The sequence below is a fragment of the Lonchura striata genome, chromosome 8, assembly GCF_046129695.1.
Source record: "Lonchura striata isolate bLonStr1 chromosome 8, bLonStr1.mat, whole genome shotgun sequence".
Lineage (NCBI taxonomy): Eukaryota > Metazoa > Chordata > Aves > Passeriformes > Estrildidae > Lonchura > Lonchura striata.
Genome location: NC_134610.1, coordinates 27,133,359 through 27,156,478, shown reverse-complemented (window position 1 = coordinate 27,156,478; position 23,120 = coordinate 27,133,359). Strand labels below are relative to the sequence as shown.

Genomic DNA, 23,120 nt, shown 5'->3' with positions numbered 1-23,120 from the left:
CTTAGGTTCCCAGAGCAATTATTAAAATGAAGGGTACATTACTTGCTTTAACTTCCCAGAACCATATTTAAAATGCACATGCCTTCCTCACTTCCTGACCACCCTGTCTGGCAAAACTAGGCCTTCCTCTTCTCCTTGACACATATCTGTCTTTTCTTACACTAAACAGCGATATATTTTACCCAAAATTCACACTAATATTCCCCCATCCAACCTTCCCACACACAATCAAAGGTACTGATAAAAATCAGACATTACTGGAATATATCAAAAGCAAGACCACTTTTTCCATTAACCAACATTTATGTTTCTTTATATAACCATGCAAAGCTGGATGAAAGCATGTTAGTTACAAGCAGCAAGAGAAGCAGCTGAAGCCCTCTCAAGCCCTTCTTATTCAATAGAAAGATGTGGAACCTGTAAGAAGGTGTCTCCAGACAACACTGCTAAGGTTTTTAGTATTACAAGAACATCAATGGTTTTCAAAGACTATGTTAAAGCATTGCTGAGTAACAGGATGCTGAAACAATGTCCTATTCAGGGACTGTGAAGCAGTCACACTGAAAAAGTGGCATTTTATGCATACGACTTAAAGATAAGACTGAGAGGGGTTGTTGCAAGCTATTGGATGCTGCAACTATACAGAGGCCCAAGCTGCTCAGCTCAAAAATGAAGAAGATAGAGAAGATAACATGCAAAGTTTCTGTCTAGTCAGACCCACATACCTACAGAAGTTCCCAATGGCATTAAAGTAATTCAGCAAACACATTCTTTTCCTAATACATCTTATTTTTCCTTTAAAAACTGCCCTCAGAAATAATAAAAAATATTTGAGTCCTTACATATTTTGGGAAGGAAAACAGGATGATGTAACAATGAAGTTTTCAACCTTTTTTTGCTGTTTGTTTGTTTTTGGTTTTGTTTATGTTCCAATAGACCAGTAAGACAATTTCAAAAGAAAACAAAATCTAAAAATCTACTCCCTTCCAAATACTCCTTATTTTAAGGCCAAAAGAGAAAGAGATAGTGTGACCTAACAGAAATCATATCCGTTGCACTACAGTGTGTATTCAGGATTCTCACAGTTCCTTATTAGAATAAATCTGCCCTCAAATAATTTGCTATTTGTGCATATACACAACTAGTACTTTAGATACAGACTCAGGGTTCTCCACTGACCCAAAACAGTGCACAGAGCCACAGCTGCAATCACCCAGAAGCAGAATACCTTGCTCTGCATTACTGAGTCATTCCTGGAGTCTTGTCTTTCTCTACTTAAGGGGTCAAAACACTGATTTGAAGAAGGGGTTTTAAAGACCTTTTTAAAATTACTTTTAGCATGTTTATTCTTCCTATACCTGAAGACTGAAAAGTCACTAGAAGTGATCAGTCCCTCCTTGTGCTGTTTGACGTCAAACTGGTATTTATAAGAGGGAATTTTCTGGCTGAAGCTTTCTGTGAAGTCAGCATCAGAAAACAAACAGACCCCTGGATATACACACACAATTTTATGTTGATATCAAGGCAAACTCCTTTTTTTGGCATTCTCCCAGATGCTATCAGCTGGAAAACTCAGTTTGATCAAGAATATAATTATACATTGCTAACGTTACAGAAGTAAATGGTATTCAATCAATTTGTACTGAAGCAGAGAATGTGGAGTGATGCCTTATCCAATAATATGCCAAATTATATCAGTGGCTTCAAACAAGGCTAAAATGCATCATCTTTATCAACTTCTTTTCCCATGTCCTGTCTGTCCCAGAAGGTTCTCTGTAGCTCAGGACTTCTCTATATCCTTCAGGTCATGCACATGCAAAGAGTTATAAAATGGAGTAAGATCAAGTGAAAAGTGACTTTAAGAGAAGACAGGATCATTTACTGAGCATGCTCAAATTCATAATGCACCAAGTAGATTAAAAACCTGCACTAAATATTTTTATTCCACTCTCTTCTATGGAAGCATGAGATCTTAATTATTGCTGGATAGCAATTTTGTTTAGGTTTAATGCTTCTGTGATTCTACAATTAAGTCTCAAAATTCTCCAGATTATTTCATGAAAAACAAATCTGAAGAACTAATGTAGCTCATATCTGAATATGCAAATAAATCTTATTTATGATCAACTACTGTCCTTATAGAAGCTGGAAACACCAAAGTTCAGATAGAGAAAAAGGCTTAAGATAGGAGAGTACTTGAAAATATGTTCAGCTAAATCTGTAAGAAATTAATTCTCACCTCTGAAGAGAAATCATTATTCAAGTTCAGTACTTGAAACTATGTCTTTCATCAAGGAAACCCTCTTTACTCAAAAGTAGATGAACGTAAATAAAATTCTACCACCTATTCTATCTGCTATTCTTGGCTGCCAAGCAGACCTACAGCATTTGTGTGGACAGCACAACTGAGAAAGAAAGCAGTGATTGTTTCTGAAGTTTTTAGAAACATGACAACCTAATTTCTTCCTGATAACACAAGCACTTTTTTGGTGCTTGTAGAGCAGCCAACTCTAAATGAATTGTAGATATATGAATTTTCCATGGGAGGATGACTGACAAATAAAACATCAGTAACTGCATACCTCTCTTTTAGATCAGCTTGACTTCTAATGGCAACAGGAGACTTCATTCTTGAAAATTTAAAAACTGCAGACTAACAAGACACCATTTTAACTAAAATGGTGCCAAATCCATTTATACTCTGTACTGTCTACTTTTTAGTGCTAGATCCATGTTCATCTGGTGCATATTTTTTCTTCTTAATATCAGATTAAACATGCTCAGTAATAGAAAGTTTCCAAGCAATCCCAAAGCTCTTGGATATTACCCCTGTCTTTTTTTTTTTTTTTTTTGTGCCATGCCAAGCAGTGTTTCACCACACAGATGCAAGCCCCAGGCCAGCCCACATGATAACAAAAGGTAGTTCCTGACCTGATGTTAGGTATATAGGGGATGTGTGTATTGCAAAGAAAGCTAATACACCCTGGGATAGCGGAAACACACACTAGAATGGAAAGAAGTTCTGCTTGGGGATAGGGAGCCAGGATCCTCCTCCAGCAACTGCCTCACTGACTTCTGCCTCCTCATCTCTGTCCTACCCTCTGTTGTGGCTGCTGCCAAGGTGGGCTCCGGGAAGCCATGCTCAGGGGTCCTGCGCATCAGCACCTCCCCCTCTTGCTCACGTTTGATCCCTAGGTCTGTGGAGCCGTGATGGATCGGTGAGCCAGGAATGCTTGAGTCAGCCTCGATTGAGAAGTCAAAGCCATCTGGGATTCAACATAAACATTTTAGTGCTTTTCTATTCTTTTCTTGGCATTCCAACCCAGGCAGGGAAAATAGAAAGTTTATGCGGACAGGGAACAAACACAAAACACTGCCCATGCGTAGTTAGAAGTGGTGTGAACATCCACAGAAAAGGACAGGTGGGCTGTACTGTAGACCAGAGACTAGCAAATGAATAGAATGGCTGAATATAAATACAGTGAAGACAAACACGACGCAGAGTCCTGAAAACAGGAGATAGCTACTTGTTGTCCTGGACATCCTGATTCAGCTGAAGACCAGAGGTCATCAAATCCTCTTGCACGTGACCAAGAAGAATAATAAAAAATAAAAGGGGAAAGAAATGTACAACAGGAAAATAAGTAATTCCTGTTTTCAGACTTTTTACTCAGTTGATTCTTATGTTATTCTCCTTTTTACCTTCACTGAGTTATGCAGCTTTTTAAACTAATATTTTATACATGAAGTAACAAAGCTTTAAAAGTAGACGAAGTGATTTCAAAGCAAGTTTTTTTCTACACCTACACTGAAGATGTCATCACATCAAGGTAAAGATCACTACTTTTCTTTTTTCTTCATACAGTCAGGCACACTTCCATATGATGTAAGTACTCACTGAGGAAAGACTAATTCTAAACTATCCAAACCTATTTTATAGCTCCCCAATAAACTGGGTAATATAGATGATAGGTGTGATGTTCAGTTTGTCCCTCTCCCACTGCCATCAGTAGCTTCAGGCAGCTGGAATCCTATTAAGGTCTAGATGTTAGCATTCATTTCCTGAGCTATTTGCAATGGGAAGCACTTGAGTTTTAGTGGAGATTAAACAAAGAACTCAAATTCTAAGCCACACTTAACTCCTACAATGTCATACTGTGTTACACGGAGAAAAAAGAAGTCTTATCAAACATTTTCCAATTTCTCCATTTTCTCATCTACCTTGCAGTTTATCACAAAATCAAAACCAAAACAAACACCCAAAATATTCATGTTCATGCAGTGCTCTGAAGATGTAAAATATTATATACTATTATGGAGTATCACTTTTGAAAACAAACAAACAAAAAGCCCCCCCCAATGTTCTGTAAACATTCAAACTCAGAAGCCAGATTACAGTGATAATGATGATTACAGTACATTGCAATGTGTGCTCCTGGCAGAGGAAGCTCACCTTCTCTCCTCCAGCGATGACGGCGGATAGAAGCTGTTGTAATAGCACTCCGAGAAATTCTTGGAACTGTTGGAGTAACTTCTACTTTCAGTACCTTCTGGCCTTCTTGTGATGCATCAGGAGCATCAAAAGGCAGTGAATTCTTCATGGCATTTGCAACCTAAGACAAAAGTAAGATGCTGTATTACTACTGTCCCCAATTGCACTGATGGCAATATTGGATTATCCTTGCTGGATACAGAAAGGAGAACAAGCTAGAACAAGCCAGATTCCCCTCAAGATGGATGACGCCATGCCCAGGATTCAAGGTTGATTACATGGAAAAGCTCATCACAAACATATTCTCAAAACCAGAGTTAATTTTCTCCATTTTTTTGAGATAATTAATTTTGTTCTGTCTTTGCCATCTGTAGTGACAGACATTAACAACACATACAGGAAGGTCTCCATCCAAAAGAGACTGCAATATGACAAGGCAAATACCATTTATGTTTTATGACAAGGGCGTTATTAAAATTAAGTCACAGGCCAAGCCAATGCAAACAGCCAGTGGCCTTGTGCACAGGGGGACAGGGCTGATTTCCACCACACCTTTCCCCATACCACTCCCCACTCCTCCCTAAAAACAACCCCACAAGAACCTAACCAAAGGGATTAGATTGCAGGTACTTGCAAGATTTATTTTGAGAAAAAAATATTTACAACCTAAGCAACAAGCATCAAGTTATTAAAATACACTAAAAAATAGGTTTAATAAAGATGAGTGTAATAGCCTATTATAAAGTCAGAAGGTATGTTTTGTAGCTTTAAGGAGAACAAGTGACTTCTTTTGGCTTTCATGCTTCTTTAGGTTTCCCATAAAATGCTTTTGGGATTAGAGGTTTACTTTAAAAAAGACAAACACAACTTTCAGTAATGTTTCTTACTTTACAAGTAAATTGTTCAACAAAAGTGAACTTGTATATCAGCTCCAGAAAAGTAAACTGGTTCTCTATGGCATGTGCAGTATTCAACAATAACAAAGCTGATGCACACAAAGTATTACTTAAAGCTACAAAATCCCCCCAAAACCACAACCCATAAAATGAACACACCTTGATTTTCCAAAAATCTTCTACTCACTGTAGCTGCTACCTCTTTTGAAAAGATACCATTGTCAGTATATGAAAAAAAAATCTAAATATTCATAGCAGAAGACTTCTGCATCATGACCAGAATCATGACAGAGCATTTCTGCTTGTTGAACCTTTTAACAGCTGGCCCTTTCTAGCAGCACAAACTGTACTTCTGGGGACTGAGGAAAACCATATGGAGATAAAAATCAGTGCAACAGTAAATCTTTGAAACAATCTAAACAACCAGTCTGAATGAGTCACAGTCCTTGTCTGACAAAAACACCCTCAAAACCACGATCTTTCAGGGTGCAAAAACACTTGCTCACGATGTCTAATCCAGCACTGAAAGGCAGGAAAACAAAATACAGAGCACATTCAGACTTGGCAAGCCAAGTCTGCAGCTATCAATGACAAAGGTTGGTTTCAGGCCAGACATCCACTCTTGCCTACCAGAAAGAAGCTCTAAGGAAAGAACATTCAATAAGAGCAGTAAGTGCATCAATAAAATACATTGGATAAAGCTGCTGTCACAACAGGGACTTGCTGATCCATGGCTCCTTGTGCACTGGACTTGGAAAACCTGTGTGTCTGCTCTGAAGACTGGGATTTCTGTCTGAAAAACATGCAGAATGCTTTGTTCAGAAGAAAAGACTGTCTGGAACCAGTCTGCTCCCCAGGTCCAAGGTGCTCCTAATTCTGACAGTTGGTGATTAGTTTGGCTCTGTAGGAACTCTCAGATTTTGTGACCAGTATCCAGTCTTTGTTAACAGAAATACTTTTCTTAAACCACAAAAGGCCTTTAATTTAATTTAAAAAGGCCCTTGTGTTAATTCCTACCCTTTCCACTGCAGTCTCTGGGTAAGAGTGATCGAAGACCACTTCTACATTACAGGTATTTCATAGCTTCCTGATGCTGTTTGTCCACTTGAGTTTCTTTTTTAAGCTCAGGGTTTTTTTCTACAGGCAATAAATCCCTATGTAAATAAAAGCATGAATCTACTAAATAGTCAAAAATGTTTCTCCAAGAAACAAACACAGGGATCATGATGTTTCTCATTTTAATGATGACTGATGGTATTCCCATAATCACACAAATAGGTACCTGCATACAGGTATCTAAAAATAATTGTAATGTGGGGGTTTGCCTTAATATTAAATAGACTTCAAAGAATTTGCTGCTCTTAGGAAATCCTAGGCGGAAACTAAACTTGGCAACTTATCTGTGAAGCATTCCAGATGATATTTATTTGGCACTAGTAGTTTTAAAATACAGATTTTTATAATGCTGTTAAATTATACACATCTCCTGAAGAATGCAAGGAGAGTAAACAGTTCCAATCTTCGAAAAAGTCAAATTGCTTGAATATACAGCATTAAGGAAAAGACATGCAGGTAATTTTTTTTTTGTAAAACGGACAATTTCTTCAAGCTACTTTTAAAAACTGTTAGAAAAACAAGACAGGAAGCAGACAATGATCAGATTATTTAAACCCCCCCCCCCCCACCCCCTCCCCAAATAGGCCTGCATGCATATGCAGGAAAAACCTGACAACCAGGAAGAGGTAAAAATTGGTGATATCATGATGTCACCAAACAGTGGGCTAGAGAATCAATAAGCCTTTGGTTTAGAAAAAAACCAAATACATTCTAGAAGATTCTTACAACTAGAAGTAATCCCTAAGGACAAACTGATTAAAAATGAACAATAAAAACTAAAAAGTGTCATATCATCAAGTTCCAGATCCTCCTACACACTTTTCAAAGGTAGTAGATTGATAGGATGGCCCAATTCAGCAGGTTCAATATTTAATTTAAGACTTTCAATCTGATGGAGTGATGAGTCATTTCCAAAAGGAACCAACTATTATAATAATTTAATGGATAGCAGGCATTTTAAATGCAGCAGTGTCAGAAAGCCTGTAGGTAAATTGTACAGCCAATCTTAATACCTTTGGAGAATAATTTTATGCAATTTAGTTCAGAAAAGAGTGATCTTAGATTGCCATGTAAAAAGATTTTGCAAATCCGTTCCTTCGTCAGTTATGCAAAAAGCAGTGACATTTTACTGCTGTTAGTTCAGAGGAGAACTAAAGGCTTCTAGCCACAACTCTGATGCAGAAACTGAAACAGCAATCTAGTTTACTTTATTCTCCTTAATTTTCCCTCTTTTTTCCTACATTCCTACACCTGACAAAAATTTCTCCTTTCTCTTTCAGCCTTCTCATCCTTCCCAATCACATCCACCTGCATCCAACCCAGTTTCACCACTTTCCCCATTTCTCTTTTTCCATGATTGGAACAGGAAATATGGTGAAAACTGAAAAAATCCCCACCCTAATAAGAACTACTCCATTTCACTGCTGTTCTTCCAAACAAGGTAAACATTAAGATGTGTGTGACTTTTATCAAACAAAATCTGGCATTGACTCTGGGATTGGAGCTCCTTTTCACTTTCAGCTGTATCCTGCTATTGCTTTCTCTGCTTTGTTATCAGTTGAAACCCATAGCTTATTCTCAACCCTAATGAAGGTCTTAGAAGCAAAGAAAACACCTTTTTTGCAATCAATGCCCTATAACACACAACTATTCAGTTAAGCTTCTTTGAACCACTCATGAGTAGCATATGTTAAAACGACAAATATTTTGAGCCAAGTGTAACATATTAGCAAAATCCTAGCTTTTAGTCTCAATGAGTCCTAGACGATCCCAACACCCTGGCTTAATACTCAGCAGAAAAAGTATGGTATAAATAGCTATGTTGCAAACACCAGCTGTTAACAAATCACTTGCATTTGATAGTGCAGTGAATGGACACAAAAGCTTCCATTTCCATTCCACTTCAGAAACACATCCATACTCCTCTTAACCAAGCCCATAAATTACAATGGATTGTTTCTTACCAGCAAGGGCTGTGAGTAGAGTTCAAGCTGTGCTCTGTAAATTATGTCCTCCAATACCTCCTGGCCAAGCTCCCACTGACCATTATATCTAAAAAGTAAAGACAGATATTTATCTTCTGCATCTTATGAAAACAAACTTGTCCTTTTTTCTGCCCAAGTCCAGTTTTGCACTTCTCAGCTTATACATAAAATTAATCAACTGTATGCATACCACAGTGTACATTCACTTCTTTTAGCACTACAACATATTTTATTAACTTCTTGCTGTAACAAGAAAGCCCTTCCAGGTTACCTACAAACAAGGTAATCAGGACAAACTTCAAAAAAATGGGGTCACTATGCAAATGCTAATGCTACTTAGCAGAACTGAATTTGCTCTAGAAATGTCTTTTTGCTACCTCAGATGCTACTGACATTTAAGACTTGGTCTGCATTTCATCAGTTTGTCTTGGCATCCAAGCTCATTATGCTTGTGAATAGAAGGTATCTATGGTACTGGCAAGGTAGAAGAAACTGCAACTAGAAGCCTAACTCTTCTTCAGCACCTACTGCTGGCCCTTCATCCCTTAATTCAGTGCTGACAAAAATATTTTCAAATTATCTGTTGGCTGAATAAGCAAGTAATGAGAAATCCACTAATTGAGTACAAATTTGTGTTATGAGTCTAAATATTTTTTCAATTATAAAACAAGTGGCATTTATATTTTAATTCATTTAAAAGCAGACCTTTTTCTTTAAGTAAAAAAATCCTGTCCACTTACATGGCGTAATAGACACCTGTGAGCAACTGCACCATGAAGTCAGGGTCTAACACCACTCTACCACAGTGTTCTTTCCAGCGTTTCTCATGCTGCCGTGGAAACCCACTCACACACAGCCTAAAAACAACACCATTACAATAAAGTATTAACTCCACAAAGACTACAAATGTCTTTATATCACAGAGATTTTAGTTATTTTCAAATTTATTTTTTAAAATATAAATACACAACATAGAACATTCTTATGTTGCATTCCTAATCACTAGAGCAGTTTTGTAGCAGTGCCTTGATATGCGGCTCACTGATAGTCCAGTGCTACTCCCATGTAGCCACTAACTCCACCTGTTTTCCTCAAATCATAACCAGCTTCGAAAGAACAGGGGTGATAAGATGTTCTCTACTACCAGACAGGAGAATCTCCCTCAAATTCAGGAACTGAAACCAATTTTCCCTATAGGAAACATTTCAGTTGTACAAAAGAGAATTATGTCACCTCCCATCTAATGTATGATGACAGCATGCAAGTCACCTTACACCTAAAGTCAGATAACACATACTATAGGTTTGAGAGCTGCTCTTAGCTGCCTTGTAAGAAATATTTCTGACTCTTGAAAAAGGAGCCTGTCTTCCTATATACTGCCTACATTAAAACCAGGATAATTTATTAAATCTTTATTGCATCAGTTTACTGTCTGAATCTTCATCATGGAAGCAACACATAGCCACTGTTACATAGCAACTGTGCCACTGTCTCCAAAACAACAGAAATCCCTTGCACATAAAATGTTGTCTTGCTTCTCTAGTCAAAGAATTGATCTAATTTTCAGATGCATGAAAATGAAACATATCTGGCAAATTTAGCATAGCCACAACTCAAGTGAAAATGATGGAAGCATACCAAGAAACCAATCTATCCCATCAGAAAGCACTTTTCTTTACTGGATGAGTATCTGAAAGTCTAGATGACCCTGAAGACTACCTCAAAGGCAAGGGTCTTACCTGGAACCCATCGTACAAAGTGACTGGTAAGAAGAAGCAGGCATGTAGACAATAGCTGAATTGTAACACAGCATAAGAAAGCTCAGCACCTCAAACCTGGAAAGAGAGGAGCAAAATCTTGCGTTGTTTATAGTCTTAATATTTCACTGAAATTTAACACAAGAAATCTACAATTCGGTCTCAAAAAGCATCCTACAAGAAGAAGTGTCAGAAGTAAACACACAAATCTTTTAATCCTCTTTGATTATAATTCACAGACTTGAAACAGGCTATCAAAGGTTCACTATAAACACTTATTCTTCTGAAAATACAGAAAGCCATTAGCATATACAGGAACTATGGAGGGAAATGAGATACGGCATAATATTTGGCCCGTTATAGAAGTGGAAATGTCTGCAATGCATTCAAAATTATTTTATCAGTTTTCCCACTGCTATCTTTAGACACAGATAAAGCTAACAGTCATGAAACACCAGGACAATTTCTCTCACTCCTGGTCCTGTATATCCACTTAGCTGCATTTCCTTTTTTCAGTAGAAAAAGGAGTCATAGCCGATCCAAAGCTGAATTTTGTTACACTTCCAGGAAAAACTGAATAGACAGCCACAAAATGAAAGATATTCCTTGCAGACACAGAAATGACAGAGAAGTTATTCTTCAAAATTAACTAGCAGAAGAACATATAAGGATGGAACAAAGAAAAAGAAAATTATACTCAAGATTACTATGGTCGTTCTCTAGATTTATTTCTGAGCACTTAACGCTGAGAAAGGATTGATCACAAAATATTCTTGTTATGTTTAAGGATTTGTCTCCCTAGTGAAGCACCTTTAATATTAAGAGTACCTCCACCTACCGATTCTGTGCTGTGAAGGTTTCTCTTTGAGGATGAAGATCACTGTAAACTACTCTGATAAGATCGTGCTGACTTAATGCTCCTTCAGTTAAAGCCATGGATCCAATGGTAGAGGGCTAGAAGTAGGTGGTGGGAGGAAGGAAGGAAGAGGGAAAAGGAAGGAAGGAGGGGGGAGAAGTTAAGTCATAAGTAAAAATTCCCCAACAGCATTAAAGCTCCCAACTACCTAAGGCAAAATACACACTTTTCTTGTGATCTGTAAAAATGGAGATTACTCTGGAATACAGTAGATCTAAAAACATTACCTAGTTTCATTGTTATAAAGTGTACACACTTACAAGTAATACAACAGGTGAGAATAATTTTCAACTTTGATTCTTACATATCCATGTACAGTAAGTTTGTCCTAATCATACAGACCTTTTGTCCAGAAACATTAGTGAAATAAAAATACAATTGCAAGTTCTAACTGAACTAAGGAAGAGTTAGAAGGAAGACTACTTTTATGCTAACATGTAAGAGGTGAAAAAAACCAGTTGCAACTACAAAACTAACTCTCTTAAAAACGGGCAGTCAAAGATTATTGAACATTTATATTCCTGTTCTTCTACAAATTCTATAGGATTCTATTACACTAACTGCAAGCTACAGACATTGAAAACTTACTACAGCAATATGCATCTAAAATAGCCTGCGGCATCAAGTGGATCCAGCTTCCATTCCTCTAATAGATCCAATTTTAATTTACCATAGTAGCTCTCTTACCTCATGATATATTGAGGGTTTAGATAATGAAGGGATGGTGAAAGACAAAACTTTGTTATTTCCATCTTTGTCAGCAATTTCCTGCATTAAAAACAAAACCAGAACTCAAACAGAAGTAAGGAGACAGGAGTTGGAATAACTTTCAGCTCTTAGAAAGAATTTAACAAATAAGTTATATGTCCTCATCTGGTAAGACTGTTAACACCCCAGGGACTTTGTGCATTTGCAGAATATCACAATATCAACATACATATTTAATAAGTGGGAAAATACCTCTATCACAAACTGCTCTGCAGAATTAGTGTGCAATGCTTAGAAAAACCCTCAACAGTGGCTCCTTAACCAGTGAGACTAAAGATACTGACACAGAAGGGCTGATGAGTCACTTGCTGACAATGGGTAGTATTTCATAATAAATGTGCCACAGAGAAAAGGTGAAATCAAGGGGACTGGCAAAATTTCCTCAGGAGGAAACACACAGTTTTTTTTTCAAAGGCTTTCAAACTGGTCAGATTTTGTAGTTGCTAGGCTACTACATAAGCAAACCCTGCAGTTTTAAAAGGAAATATACTAGGAGCAATTACATAAGGCTACAACAAAAAGGAATCTAAAATCCTGCCTTTGCACTTTGTACAGCAAATTTTCAAACAATAAGCCCTAGTCATTCCAGTTTATGTAAAAGTTTAGCCCAGGGCAGCTTAGTACTTATAGCAGGCTTCAAGGATTATAATAGGAGAATGGCTGACAGAATTTGTCAGAACACAGAAGATTTATTTACCCCTTTCACTTTCTAATTATTCAGAAAATAACTTCACCCTCAGTCTATGTGCAGAAAAATATCAGCTTCATTAAAGAAAAAAAAATTGTGGAAGCCATTGTTCATTTTGAGGTCTTTTTCTTTCTGAATATGCACAGAATGGAGAAATTACTGTCCTTAGAGAATATGAATTACCAACATGACTTTCAAATGAACTGCAGAACATTCATGAAAAAAAGGAAGGAATGATAAATGTTCTACTTCAATCCAACAGATAGTACAAAAAATCCATTCCCCAAGCAGTTTTCACTGTTTTTTTTTCTATCAAAATAAATCTAAAATAACTAGATCTTCCAGTTGTTAAAGCTGATCTACAGACACATAACTAGAATACATTTTATTTTTAAGACTCACAGTTTGGCTATTCTGTGTCTTATATGTAGAAATACAACCCACAACTGAAAGAATTTATAATTACATTAGAGCAAAGGGTGATACTCAGTAGAGTATGTTTTATGGTCCTATGCCACAGAAATTCCCACTGGAGAATGCCTCTTGTGGCAGTATTGCTGAATTTATCAAACAGCCTCATAACATTACAAAAGAAAACATTTCCAGGCCAGGGTAAGGATATAAAAAAACTGATTTTACTTCCAACAGCCAAATGTAATAATTTACAGTTACTTTTACTTATTCTTAGAACCACAGTTCCCCTCAAGACAATTATCTGACTCAAATGGACACATGCATACATCTGAGTGCTCACATGCAGAGTGGCTTCATCATCACGCTACCCTTAAGAAAAAAGATATGTTCAGAGTACGTGGGAGGGCAGGGGAAGTGACACATCAAGACTGACTAAGCATATGAGCCTGACAATCATAAAAAGTCATATTTTGCAACATTAAAAGGGGCTACCTAATTTCCTTACAAACAGAAGTATATAAAAGTTTGAGAAAACCCATGAGATTATTCTTTTCAGTGAAAATGCTTTTTCTAAAAAGATAATTTAAAAATACGTATTTGTGCAAACACTTCTTTACTAAACCTTCATTATATTATGCTTTTCTCTGTATTAAATACACTTTCCTTTAAGTGTATTTTAATTTTAAATATGTTATTCCAATAATTTACTTTATTCCTAGTGGTCAGTGATGCAAAACTTCAGATCAAAGCTTTCCTCAGCCATTCCCACTCATCTCACTTACCAGGTTGTAAATGCCAAGCAGCAATGCCTCAATACAGCCATTACTCTGCCTATCCCTGCTGGCAGTGAGACGCAGATAAACCCAGATCAGCTCTGGCAAAAACTGCAGCGTGAATCTCTTGAGTCGAACTTCAGAACTCCGATAAAGTTCAAAGAGCTGGTGGCAAACAGGCTCCATGAGCTGTGGAAAGGCAAAAAAGCTAATCACTTACTGGCAGGCTTCTCTAAAAAGGGAGAGTGAAACAACAAATCTAGGGGCTATATCATACAGCCACTGCAGTCAGTAAAAATTGCATTCCCTGCTGGCAAGTGAGTGAATGAATCAACACTGGTATCTGCATTCTGTTTAAGGAGATCCATAAGGACAGACCTGGGGGGCACTGGAATGCAGTATTTGGACATGTGGCCACTACAGCCACTACTATGTGTGCTTTGTGAAGATTCTTCCCTAGGGCAGTCAGTACAAGATTTCTTTTCTGTACCAGTACTAATTTAAGGCGTGTGACAGACACGTGGTTTGAACTATGTGCACTGTAAAAGTTTAGTGCAGTTGTAAGGTCTATGAAAGTACATAGGTTAAAGATCAGCTGCTAATGACAAGTCCATTGACAGAAATATGAATTAATTTCTTACCTACACCTTTTGAGTTTCAAAATCAATAACTGAGTGTGTTCATTACAATGCAAACTGATCTTTTAAATTTGGGTTGCAGTTCAGGTTTCACTACAAGAATAAAAATAAAGGCCCCTATCAAGTCAGTGTGATAAAAGCATGAGGTAAACATGCCATTTTAAGAGCCTACAATGCTAAACCAATACCTAAGATTCATCCATGGAACTGTCAGGGAACAGCAGAAAGAACCACACTGAACAGTCGCATTCTTTTCCATGACTAATTAAGTTTTTATTACCAAAAGCAAAACTTGAGGGGAAAAAATTGAAAAAAAACCTTAAATTTTCCAAGACAAATTTTTGTAAGGTTTGTGACCACTATCTAATATTGTACTGTACCAAACAGGATGATCTGACATAAGGAAAATATTTATGGGATTCACTGTCCAAAAAGACATAGGCATACATATAACCTAAGACATCCATATTCATATAGAAGAGCTACAGAGTAAGAAAACAGAGGCCAGAATCTCAAGTCTTCTAACAGTACATGCTTCATGCAGCTCCCTTAGACATACAGATTAGGTAAGGCATATATGACCCTCCTCCCACCCTCAGGCATATGCACCTGGGACTTTCAGAGCATTAGCAGCACATTTCATGGACTTTGATGCATTCTTTTTTCATTTATTTGTCTATTCATCATAAACTTCCTGTAGAATTGAGAGTCACACTTCTGCTATGTCGTACAAAGATACATTTCTGTGGTTTATTGTGAACCATCCATTTTCCTAAAAAAACTGAGGAGTCCCTTGCTAACAGCAGAGGGACCAACATTTCTGCAAGTGAATAGCTGGAATGTTTGATAAATGTGCAATGCCATAAAGCTCTACAAATATACAACTTCACATACCTATATTTACACTTAGATATTCTATACTGGTATATCACAAACATAAAACATAAATTTGACAGTATTATCTATTAAGAGAGCATCACCCAGGAAACAGTTTCATTTCCAACACAAAGTATTCTGGTCAATGTAGCACACCATATTTAACCACTGATTACGTAAGCCATAACATGACATTTACGTAAAATAAAACTCAGCTGTCAGAGAAATCTTTTCTAAAGCAAGGCTCTGGTGTAAGTACCTTGTGTAACAAGGCTTCTGATTGACAGACTTGCTACTCTAAGCTAGAAGCCAGCTTTTACAACAGAAGCAAAGAGAGACTCTGCAAGGAGAGCCAAGAAAGATGACATTGACAAAGTTGATACAGAATGAGAGAAGCCCAGTAATTTAGAACAAATAGATTTGTACAAGTCATATAAATCTGTCTGTCTACACACACACACATCTCTATTTATATTCATATATAGAAAGATAGAAAGATATAAAATAACCAACCACTTAAGTTTTGGCTTGGGATCTAAATGAAATTAGAAGTCTGTAAAGCTTATATTAAAATCACTTAAGGGAAAAAATGATACAGCTTTCTGGTAGTATATTTATTCCAGTACTTCATACATGTATAGCACTTTATGTTCAAAACAGGCATAAGTATATCCTTTCTTAATGATTATTTACTTAATTGAAACTCCTATCTAAAAGTGACAATAATTATTAAAACCAACTATTACAGTAAATGTTCTAATCCTCAGAAATAGAACTGTATCCTTGCTTTATGAAAGGCCTAACATATTTCTATGTTCAAATTTAAGAAGTGGTTATTAAGTAATTCGGACATCACTAAATAAATTTATAGATATTTCTTTAAAAGAAAATATGATCAAGAAGAGGACAGAAAGAAAAAGAAACCTCTGAAAACAAAACATGCAAGTGTATCTGCAGTGAGCTGACAAGTGCAAGGAAAGCTAAAAATAGTATTTGAAACCAGATATATACAATGGCAATGCTATAAATAGTACTCATATTAGATTAGAGATGACAGCAGCCTAAAGCTGTTTCCTATTTGAAATTAGCCAGTCTAATCCAAGTACCATTAAAAATAGTGGAAAAGAAAAATTTATTTTAGCTAATTTATTTTAGCTAAGTCAGATGCCACTCAACCAGAGCAGTTACTAAGTTTATTCTACAAATTAAATTATTCAAATTAAATTTTTATAAAATTAGCCTTTTAAGACTAGGGAGACATTCTCCCTAGAAAGATACAAGCAATATCCAGTCAGTGGTGCTGCAAGCATTCAAATTCTCCTTATTTTTAGTAGTTGTCATATTTGTTGTGGAAAATGTTTAGCAACTGCAATTACTTAGGTAAAAACCTGCGACTACCATAGCACTTCTGGTGTGTTCAGAGCTGTAAGAAAAGCTGTAACCTTTTTCCACAAGAAAAAGATGCCATCACAAAGATGCCACAACACCAATAATTTCAACAGCACAAACACCCAGGATTTTCCTATCAAAGTACAGTATGACAGTCTCCCACCTGGAAACACAAAATTTGACACTCTGAGAAAGAACAAATGTTTTCCTTGCATCCTACTTATCTGGCTTTCCAAAGAGCCAGCCTCTTCCAAGAAATTCTCTGAATACACATACTGAGAAGACATGGATAAACAGAGGAAATGGAGCTTTTGTCATCAGTAATGGGTGTACACATGAACTGGAACATATTTTTTAATCTCTAAGATCTTTCACTCCAAAGTTAAAGCATACTGAGTAGCACAGAAGTCAGAAAAAAATCCAAAGTAAAATATCTCTTACAGTCAACAAATGACATTTTCACTAGCTTAAACATGCAGCAAGCGTCAGTGATCTAATTTTCACTCTTCACTTTATACCTCAAAGAGATACAAACTGATCAAGTTTTAAGGAAGATGATGAATAGCCTTCCTCTGGGTTATTTTACAAGATTTCCAACTCCTAAGAGTAGTATCTTGAAGTTAAATGTAATGCTTTAAAAAATGTATGACAAATACTGGAAATATTTGTCTTTTTGAAGAATTCAGTTGTAGAAAATAAAATGTTCTTACTTTAGACTTAAGTATAACATAATGGGTGAAACCATTTATTATTTCAAGAGTACTGGGTCTGGGCTTGCTTGGCATTACAAAGGTGAGCTCACTCAGTTTCACAGCTGCCCTGAGTTAAACCTAATTAGCACCACATGGATATTCAATATTTGAATTTCAGTACAGCAGTAACTTGACATCCATAGAGTATTGTCTACAGTATTGTCTACAGCCATAAACCAATCCTAAAAATTATAAAACTATCTGAAAAATAGTACTTCAAAAGCACTTTACTTGTGAATTCCTATACTACACAAAAATCAATGGATTATTCAGTTAAATTAGCTGTTTATAAGCAAGATAACTCTCTACACTTTATGCAAATTTCTGCTCCAGTCATCTTTGTCTTCAAAAACATCAGGGCACTTCCTCAAAGGCAAACAGCAACAACTGTATTTAACTTGTCAATATGCTTGTCTTCATTTAATAGCTCACAGACAACAGACCCCTGCTGAGGTGGGAGAGAAACAGCTTTGTTGTTTGGTTCCTAAATATGCTGATTCCATGTTAAATTAATAATCCTGGTCTTATCAAGATAGAATGATGTGATTCTAGAAAAATTCGTGTTTGCCCTAAACAGTTTGCCTCTTTCTAGAAGTTTTAAAAATCAGTCAACTTTATGATTAAATTGCATGAAAGATTTACTTGCCCATCAAGTTTAAGAATCCAGAAAGTATATTTTTATAATAGTCTACCACATGTACTTAATCTTCATAAGCCATGAATTACCCTTCTAACAAATAATGCCCTATAAAGCATATTTAAAACTCCCTCTCATTTAGAGACAAATATTACTACAGAATTATGTAAAGTAATGAATTCACTTTGGTTATATTCCTCACAAGCAAATACTTTGGAAGAAGCACAAACAAGGAAATACATTCTGCCTTAACAAGTAGAACCTGAAGCTGGACATCTTTGTGTCTAGGATTGCTTATTTTACATGTGGTATCAGAATCAGGCCCAAACAACAACAGCTGTTCCAAAGAGTGAAATTTGACAAGTATCAGTGAGCAGTAACATAGGATCACTCTAAAAAGATACCCTTTTTGCAAATCTAGGTCTTTGCTCTTTTAATAAAATAAATGCTTATTCTCAAAGCAATTAGATGCTTTTACATTTTCAGGAGTCTACACAAACACAAATGCATAGACAGCAGCAATGATGGCTTCAGATTGAAGAGAGAATAACAGCAGCTTTCCAGCACAAAGAAAAAGGTCACTATGCAGGTTATTTATAATACTGAAATGAAGCTGACAGCTATGAAACCTTTTATTTTTTTTTTAATTGCATGAGCATTATGCAACCTCCTTGAAGCTCAATCAAGCATTTGGCTTTCTAAAACAGCTGAGCTGTACTGGGGAAAATAAAGAACTTCCTTGCTGTGTACACTACCCATTTAACTTATAAATATATGAGAAGTCACAGATGATACACCAAGTATTTGTAAGCATTTTATCTAAAGTAGTTGACATGCCAGGGAATGGTATGCTTGCACAATTTATTCAGAAGTTATTTTTCACACACTTGCCCAGAAATGCTCCTCATAGAAGCCAATGGGTTGGAAAGCTCAGTTTCACATCACTTGCAAAATTAATTATGTACAAGGGTAAGCCAAGTTTTCATTGTGTCTATTTATATTTTGGGGCCCTGGTTCTGCTCTTGTTTACAGCAGGCTAAACCAAATTACACAAAAGTGATACTAGTATAAGCACAAGATCTTCTTATCTTAACAGCATTTAAAAAATTGATTCCATCTTCCACTGTGGTAAGCCACCACACAAGAAGTACATTGGCCTTTTTGAGTTTCACTGTAAGGCCTACTTTGTCTCAGTTATGACTGAAAGGTGGTTTCTGGGAACTGAAAAAAAAATAAATTAAAAAAAAAAAACCCCCAGACTTGAACCCCCCCTAAAAAAAAAAAAAACACCACCAAAAAAAAAAAAAAAACCCAAACCAAAACACCAAACCATACCAAAAAAACCACAACAATCAGCTGAGGCTAGGAGAACCAGCAGACAGCATAAGCATTATTTTTGGAAGCAGATGAGATCGTGTCTTACTAGAAAGGCATTAAAGTAACTGTCAGAAAACAAGAGACTAAACAGAGGGATGATACCCATGTTGGTCTACATCAACAAAAAGAATCAATCCTCCTCTCATTTAGTTTCTCCAGTTTCAGTTGTAGAGGTGAAAGATCCAGGAATGAGAATAAAACCAGTTTTTTAAAATCTCCTACCTCATTGTTGGGGTCTTGAATGACCTTATAAAGAGCTGGTACCAGTGGTTTTTTTCGGTGCAATGTAGCTGCATAGCTGGAAATTTGTGATTCAGGTAATGCCTAAAGGGAAAAACAAAAAAAGGTTACCCAGACCAATAAATAGTCAGGGTATTCAAGATCTCCACAAAAGAATGAAATCTCATCCCAACATCCGAGGAAAGTCCTGAAGTTCAGTAAATTTTAAATTTTCAGACTTGCAACCTAATTGTTGAGTACAAGTCCTCTGTACAAATAGCATTTGGGAGCACATAACCACTTTCAGGGTTAAATCCAAAAGCAGTTTATTTTAATCTTCCATAAATCATTTGCTCTAGTATAGTATGAGGACTCTTTCATGATAGCCTGTATTTAACAGCATCTTTTTGAAAACTTTATCAAATCAACTCAACTTACTTAAGAGGTGTTGAGAGTATAGAATGAGCATGGACAGCCTCGAGTCTTCCCCAAGCAACCACGTTTATGGATTTTGCATCCTCGGAACTTAAGCAAATTTCCAACAACAGCACATAATGACTTACTCTCATCAATGATGTGAGGAACTACTAATTCTTAATTTAAATAACAGACTAATTTCTTATCAGTCATGAAATCATGTTTTCTTGTTTATGTATTATCCTGTATTCCACGAAACATAATTATCAACATGCAAAATAGCTTAAAAATACTTCAAATTCTTCATGATGAAACAATTAATCTTATGCAGATCATGGGGGGAAAAAGTAAAGTATTTTTCTTTGATTTTTTTTAGAGTCCAAATAAATATATACTTATTATTTTTTAATTAAAAGGTTCCTCAATTGTAAATTTGGGCTGCGTTATCCAGCTGTTAGTTAAATTCTATCAGCTTGACCTACGCAGAATACACATTTAGAAGACCACATTGCAGTATCCTGCTTTACAATAATAAAAAATAAACTACTATTAGAATTATGCATTACATATTATTTACCAGTCAACTCAATTACATAGACCTTTGCATGCTTTATGCATATAAGAAATTGAAAGATCAAGTAATAGATATTTAAATTGTTAATTATTTGATATTAAAAAACCCCATGCTATGTTTGGTGGCATTAAGCCAATGGTTTTAGATATCATTAATCTTCTCAGTTCACCTTGAATTCTGACAGCCATTCTTCCACCACACCTCGTTCTGATCCCAGCATTTTCTTACTTCTTTTGCTTCTCTCTTACCTTTAGAAGAAGAAGAAAGAAGTTAAATATTAGTTATGACAGGAAAATTAATTTTTTACAATCCTACCCAATGAAAAGCTGTCAATATCTTTCCAATAAAATTATATAATACAAAACAATTAAAAAAAATGGCATTTTGGACAATCAGTCCCATTTTTAATAGTAATTTAACGGTCTTCTTTGTTTAGTCTAAAGCTGTGCATAAATGGGGAAGGAGGAAAAAGAAGGATTCAGTGCTTCAGTTGTCTTTCAGTTGTGGTTTGAAAATTATTTAGGCTCAACAAAAAATTATATTAATTATATGTTTGACATACAAGTTACATCACGGAAGTGCTACAATAAATGACCTTTTAATAGACAGACTACATGACTGGAATCATCAATTCTCTTCTCAGAACTTACTTGCTTTGAGTTCTGAAAGATTTGAATTTAAGAACAATCAGTATTTGTTAAATGAAAAGTGAAGTGAAATAAGATTTTTTGAGTTAATGTATCATTTTTTCAATGGCCCTTGGCAGGAAGTCATTAAGAGAATACCAACTCTCTTGTGGGCCATGAACTGCTTCAGATTTCTAAAGCATGTTTAAACATACTAAAATACAATAAATTCAGAAATAACGTTAATTTAAATTCAAGTAACACTTGAGTGATTTGTTTCAGCAGAAGCACTGAAAAATAATTCTGTAAAATAACAGCACTAATTAGATCTGCAAACTAAAGTATACAAAGACATCCTGATACCATGTCAGAGTGATACATGTATATAATTTAATTTAAATCATCATAGCACATGCTACAGAAGAAGATGAGTTCTAGTTCACTCTACCCAGAAAAAAAAACTGCAACATTAAACTTTACCTCTTTAAAAAAGTCAATTTTCTAAAGGAGGAAGAGGAGAAGGAATGCAGAAATTTTTCAACCTGGGATGCATTTGTCAAGCTTTCAAGTACTGCCCCGTTTTCTAAAAGATAAAAAAAAATATGATGATCACAAAATCAGGAAAAAATATAATAAAGTAAAACAAGCATTCATGTAAACATTTTTTGGCCTTACAAATTGAAGTTTACCAAATCCTCCAAAGTCCGCATGAATCCTTGAATCCCTCTGCAGTAAAGCAATAAAAAAAAGCTCAGTCTTTTACCAGGAGGAAGGGAGGAACTGCCTTCATCCAAAAAACGGCTTTTGTCATTTACATAGAAAATACTTCCATATTAGTGATGCACAGTACTTACAAAGAACAGTGTAAGATGAAAGAAGAAAGTAATAATTTTATAAAATGTGAACTGAATTCATACCCTGACTTTAGAGAACATGTAATTCTTAAACTGAATATATTAAAGACTCTCCCATACTATTATTTCTTAGGTACCTATTCCTTACAGAGCCAAAATTTCAGTGCTGTCATGAAAATCATGTATTACACCTAAGTTCACCTTTTGCTGAAGAATCCCTTCACAGTGACCCTGAGGAAAACAACTCAGAGAGGAGCAAATTTCAGGTATATTAGTGGTTCTGCCATGCATTGAGCTTCAAGAATCTCTACTAGGGAACTTCTTTCAGTGCAAATCAGCATCAGCTTGAGAACCACAACTGCTGTATCAATACAGAAGCAATCCACATCTGGTCTGGCTATGGTCACTGCAGGTTCAGTTTTAGGACAAATCATCTCTCCCTTTCAAATCATTTGCCTGGATTTCAAAGCCATTTTTAAGGACTTGTACAAAGAGGCAAGCCAGGCAGCTGCTGGACTGCCAGCACACAGGCTGCACTGCCCCTGCCCAGGAGCACTGAGGAAAGCAGGATGTGTGAGCCCCTCAGCTCGGGCCCCATCCCGCTCCAGCCGGGCTGGGCTGCACTGCAACTTGGACACTGCTCCAGAGGCACATGGGCTGCTGGCTATACCTCTGGGGGGAAAAATATAAATGTATCAAACACTGTAGGTGTGTTCCTAAAGTAAATTTGTTCAATACATTAAGCCCTGTGCATATTTATTCAAGGTTGAAGTAGCCTGAACCAAGAGTATTGGATTTCATTTCCAGAGTGTTCACATCTCTCCCAAAGCAAACAAAATACAGGGAATATAAGAGATTTCTCATGTTTATTTAAAAAGCATTATAATTTTTTCTACTGCGATTCAAAGGTTCTTACATAGGAAATACAAAAAACTAATCAAAAATGTAGTTATTAG

General features: G+C 36.2%; 1 protein-coding gene across 4 annotated transcripts in view; it reads right to left on the bottom strand.

Moving 5' to 3' along the window:
• Nucleotides 1–23,120, bottom strand: part of HYCC2 (hyccin PI4KA lipid kinase complex subunit 2) — a 50,100-nt gene that overhangs the window by 9,572 nt on the left and 17,408 nt on the right. For 3 of the 4 annotated variants that reach the window (XM_021555437.3, XM_021555435.2, XM_021555438.3), the window contains exons 3-13: nucleotides 21,791–21,893; nucleotides 20,854–20,932; nucleotides 19,697–19,798; nucleotides 13,815–13,994; nucleotides 11,850–11,930; nucleotides 11,085–11,200; nucleotides 10,229–10,324; nucleotides 9,230–9,346; nucleotides 8,469–8,556; nucleotides 4,454–4,613; nucleotides 3,099–3,266 (exon numbers count right to left, since the gene is read on the bottom strand). In XM_021555437.3, the coding sequence (XP_021411112.2) occupies nucleotides 3,099–3,266; nucleotides 4,454–4,613; nucleotides 8,469–8,556; nucleotides 9,230–9,346; nucleotides 10,229–10,324; nucleotides 11,085–11,200; nucleotides 11,850–11,930; nucleotides 13,815–13,994; nucleotides 19,697–19,798; nucleotides 20,854–20,904 (1,159 nt within the window). In that variant the 5' untranslated portion in view covers nucleotides 20,905–20,932; nucleotides 21,791–21,893. The remainder of the gene's footprint in view (nucleotides 1–3,098; nucleotides 3,267–4,453; nucleotides 4,614–8,468; nucleotides 8,557–9,229; nucleotides 9,347–10,228; nucleotides 10,325–11,084; nucleotides 11,201–11,849; nucleotides 11,931–13,814; nucleotides 13,995–19,696; nucleotides 19,799–20,853; nucleotides 20,933–21,790; nucleotides 21,894–23,120) is intronic. The other variant, XM_021555439.2, reaches the window with a different exon arrangement.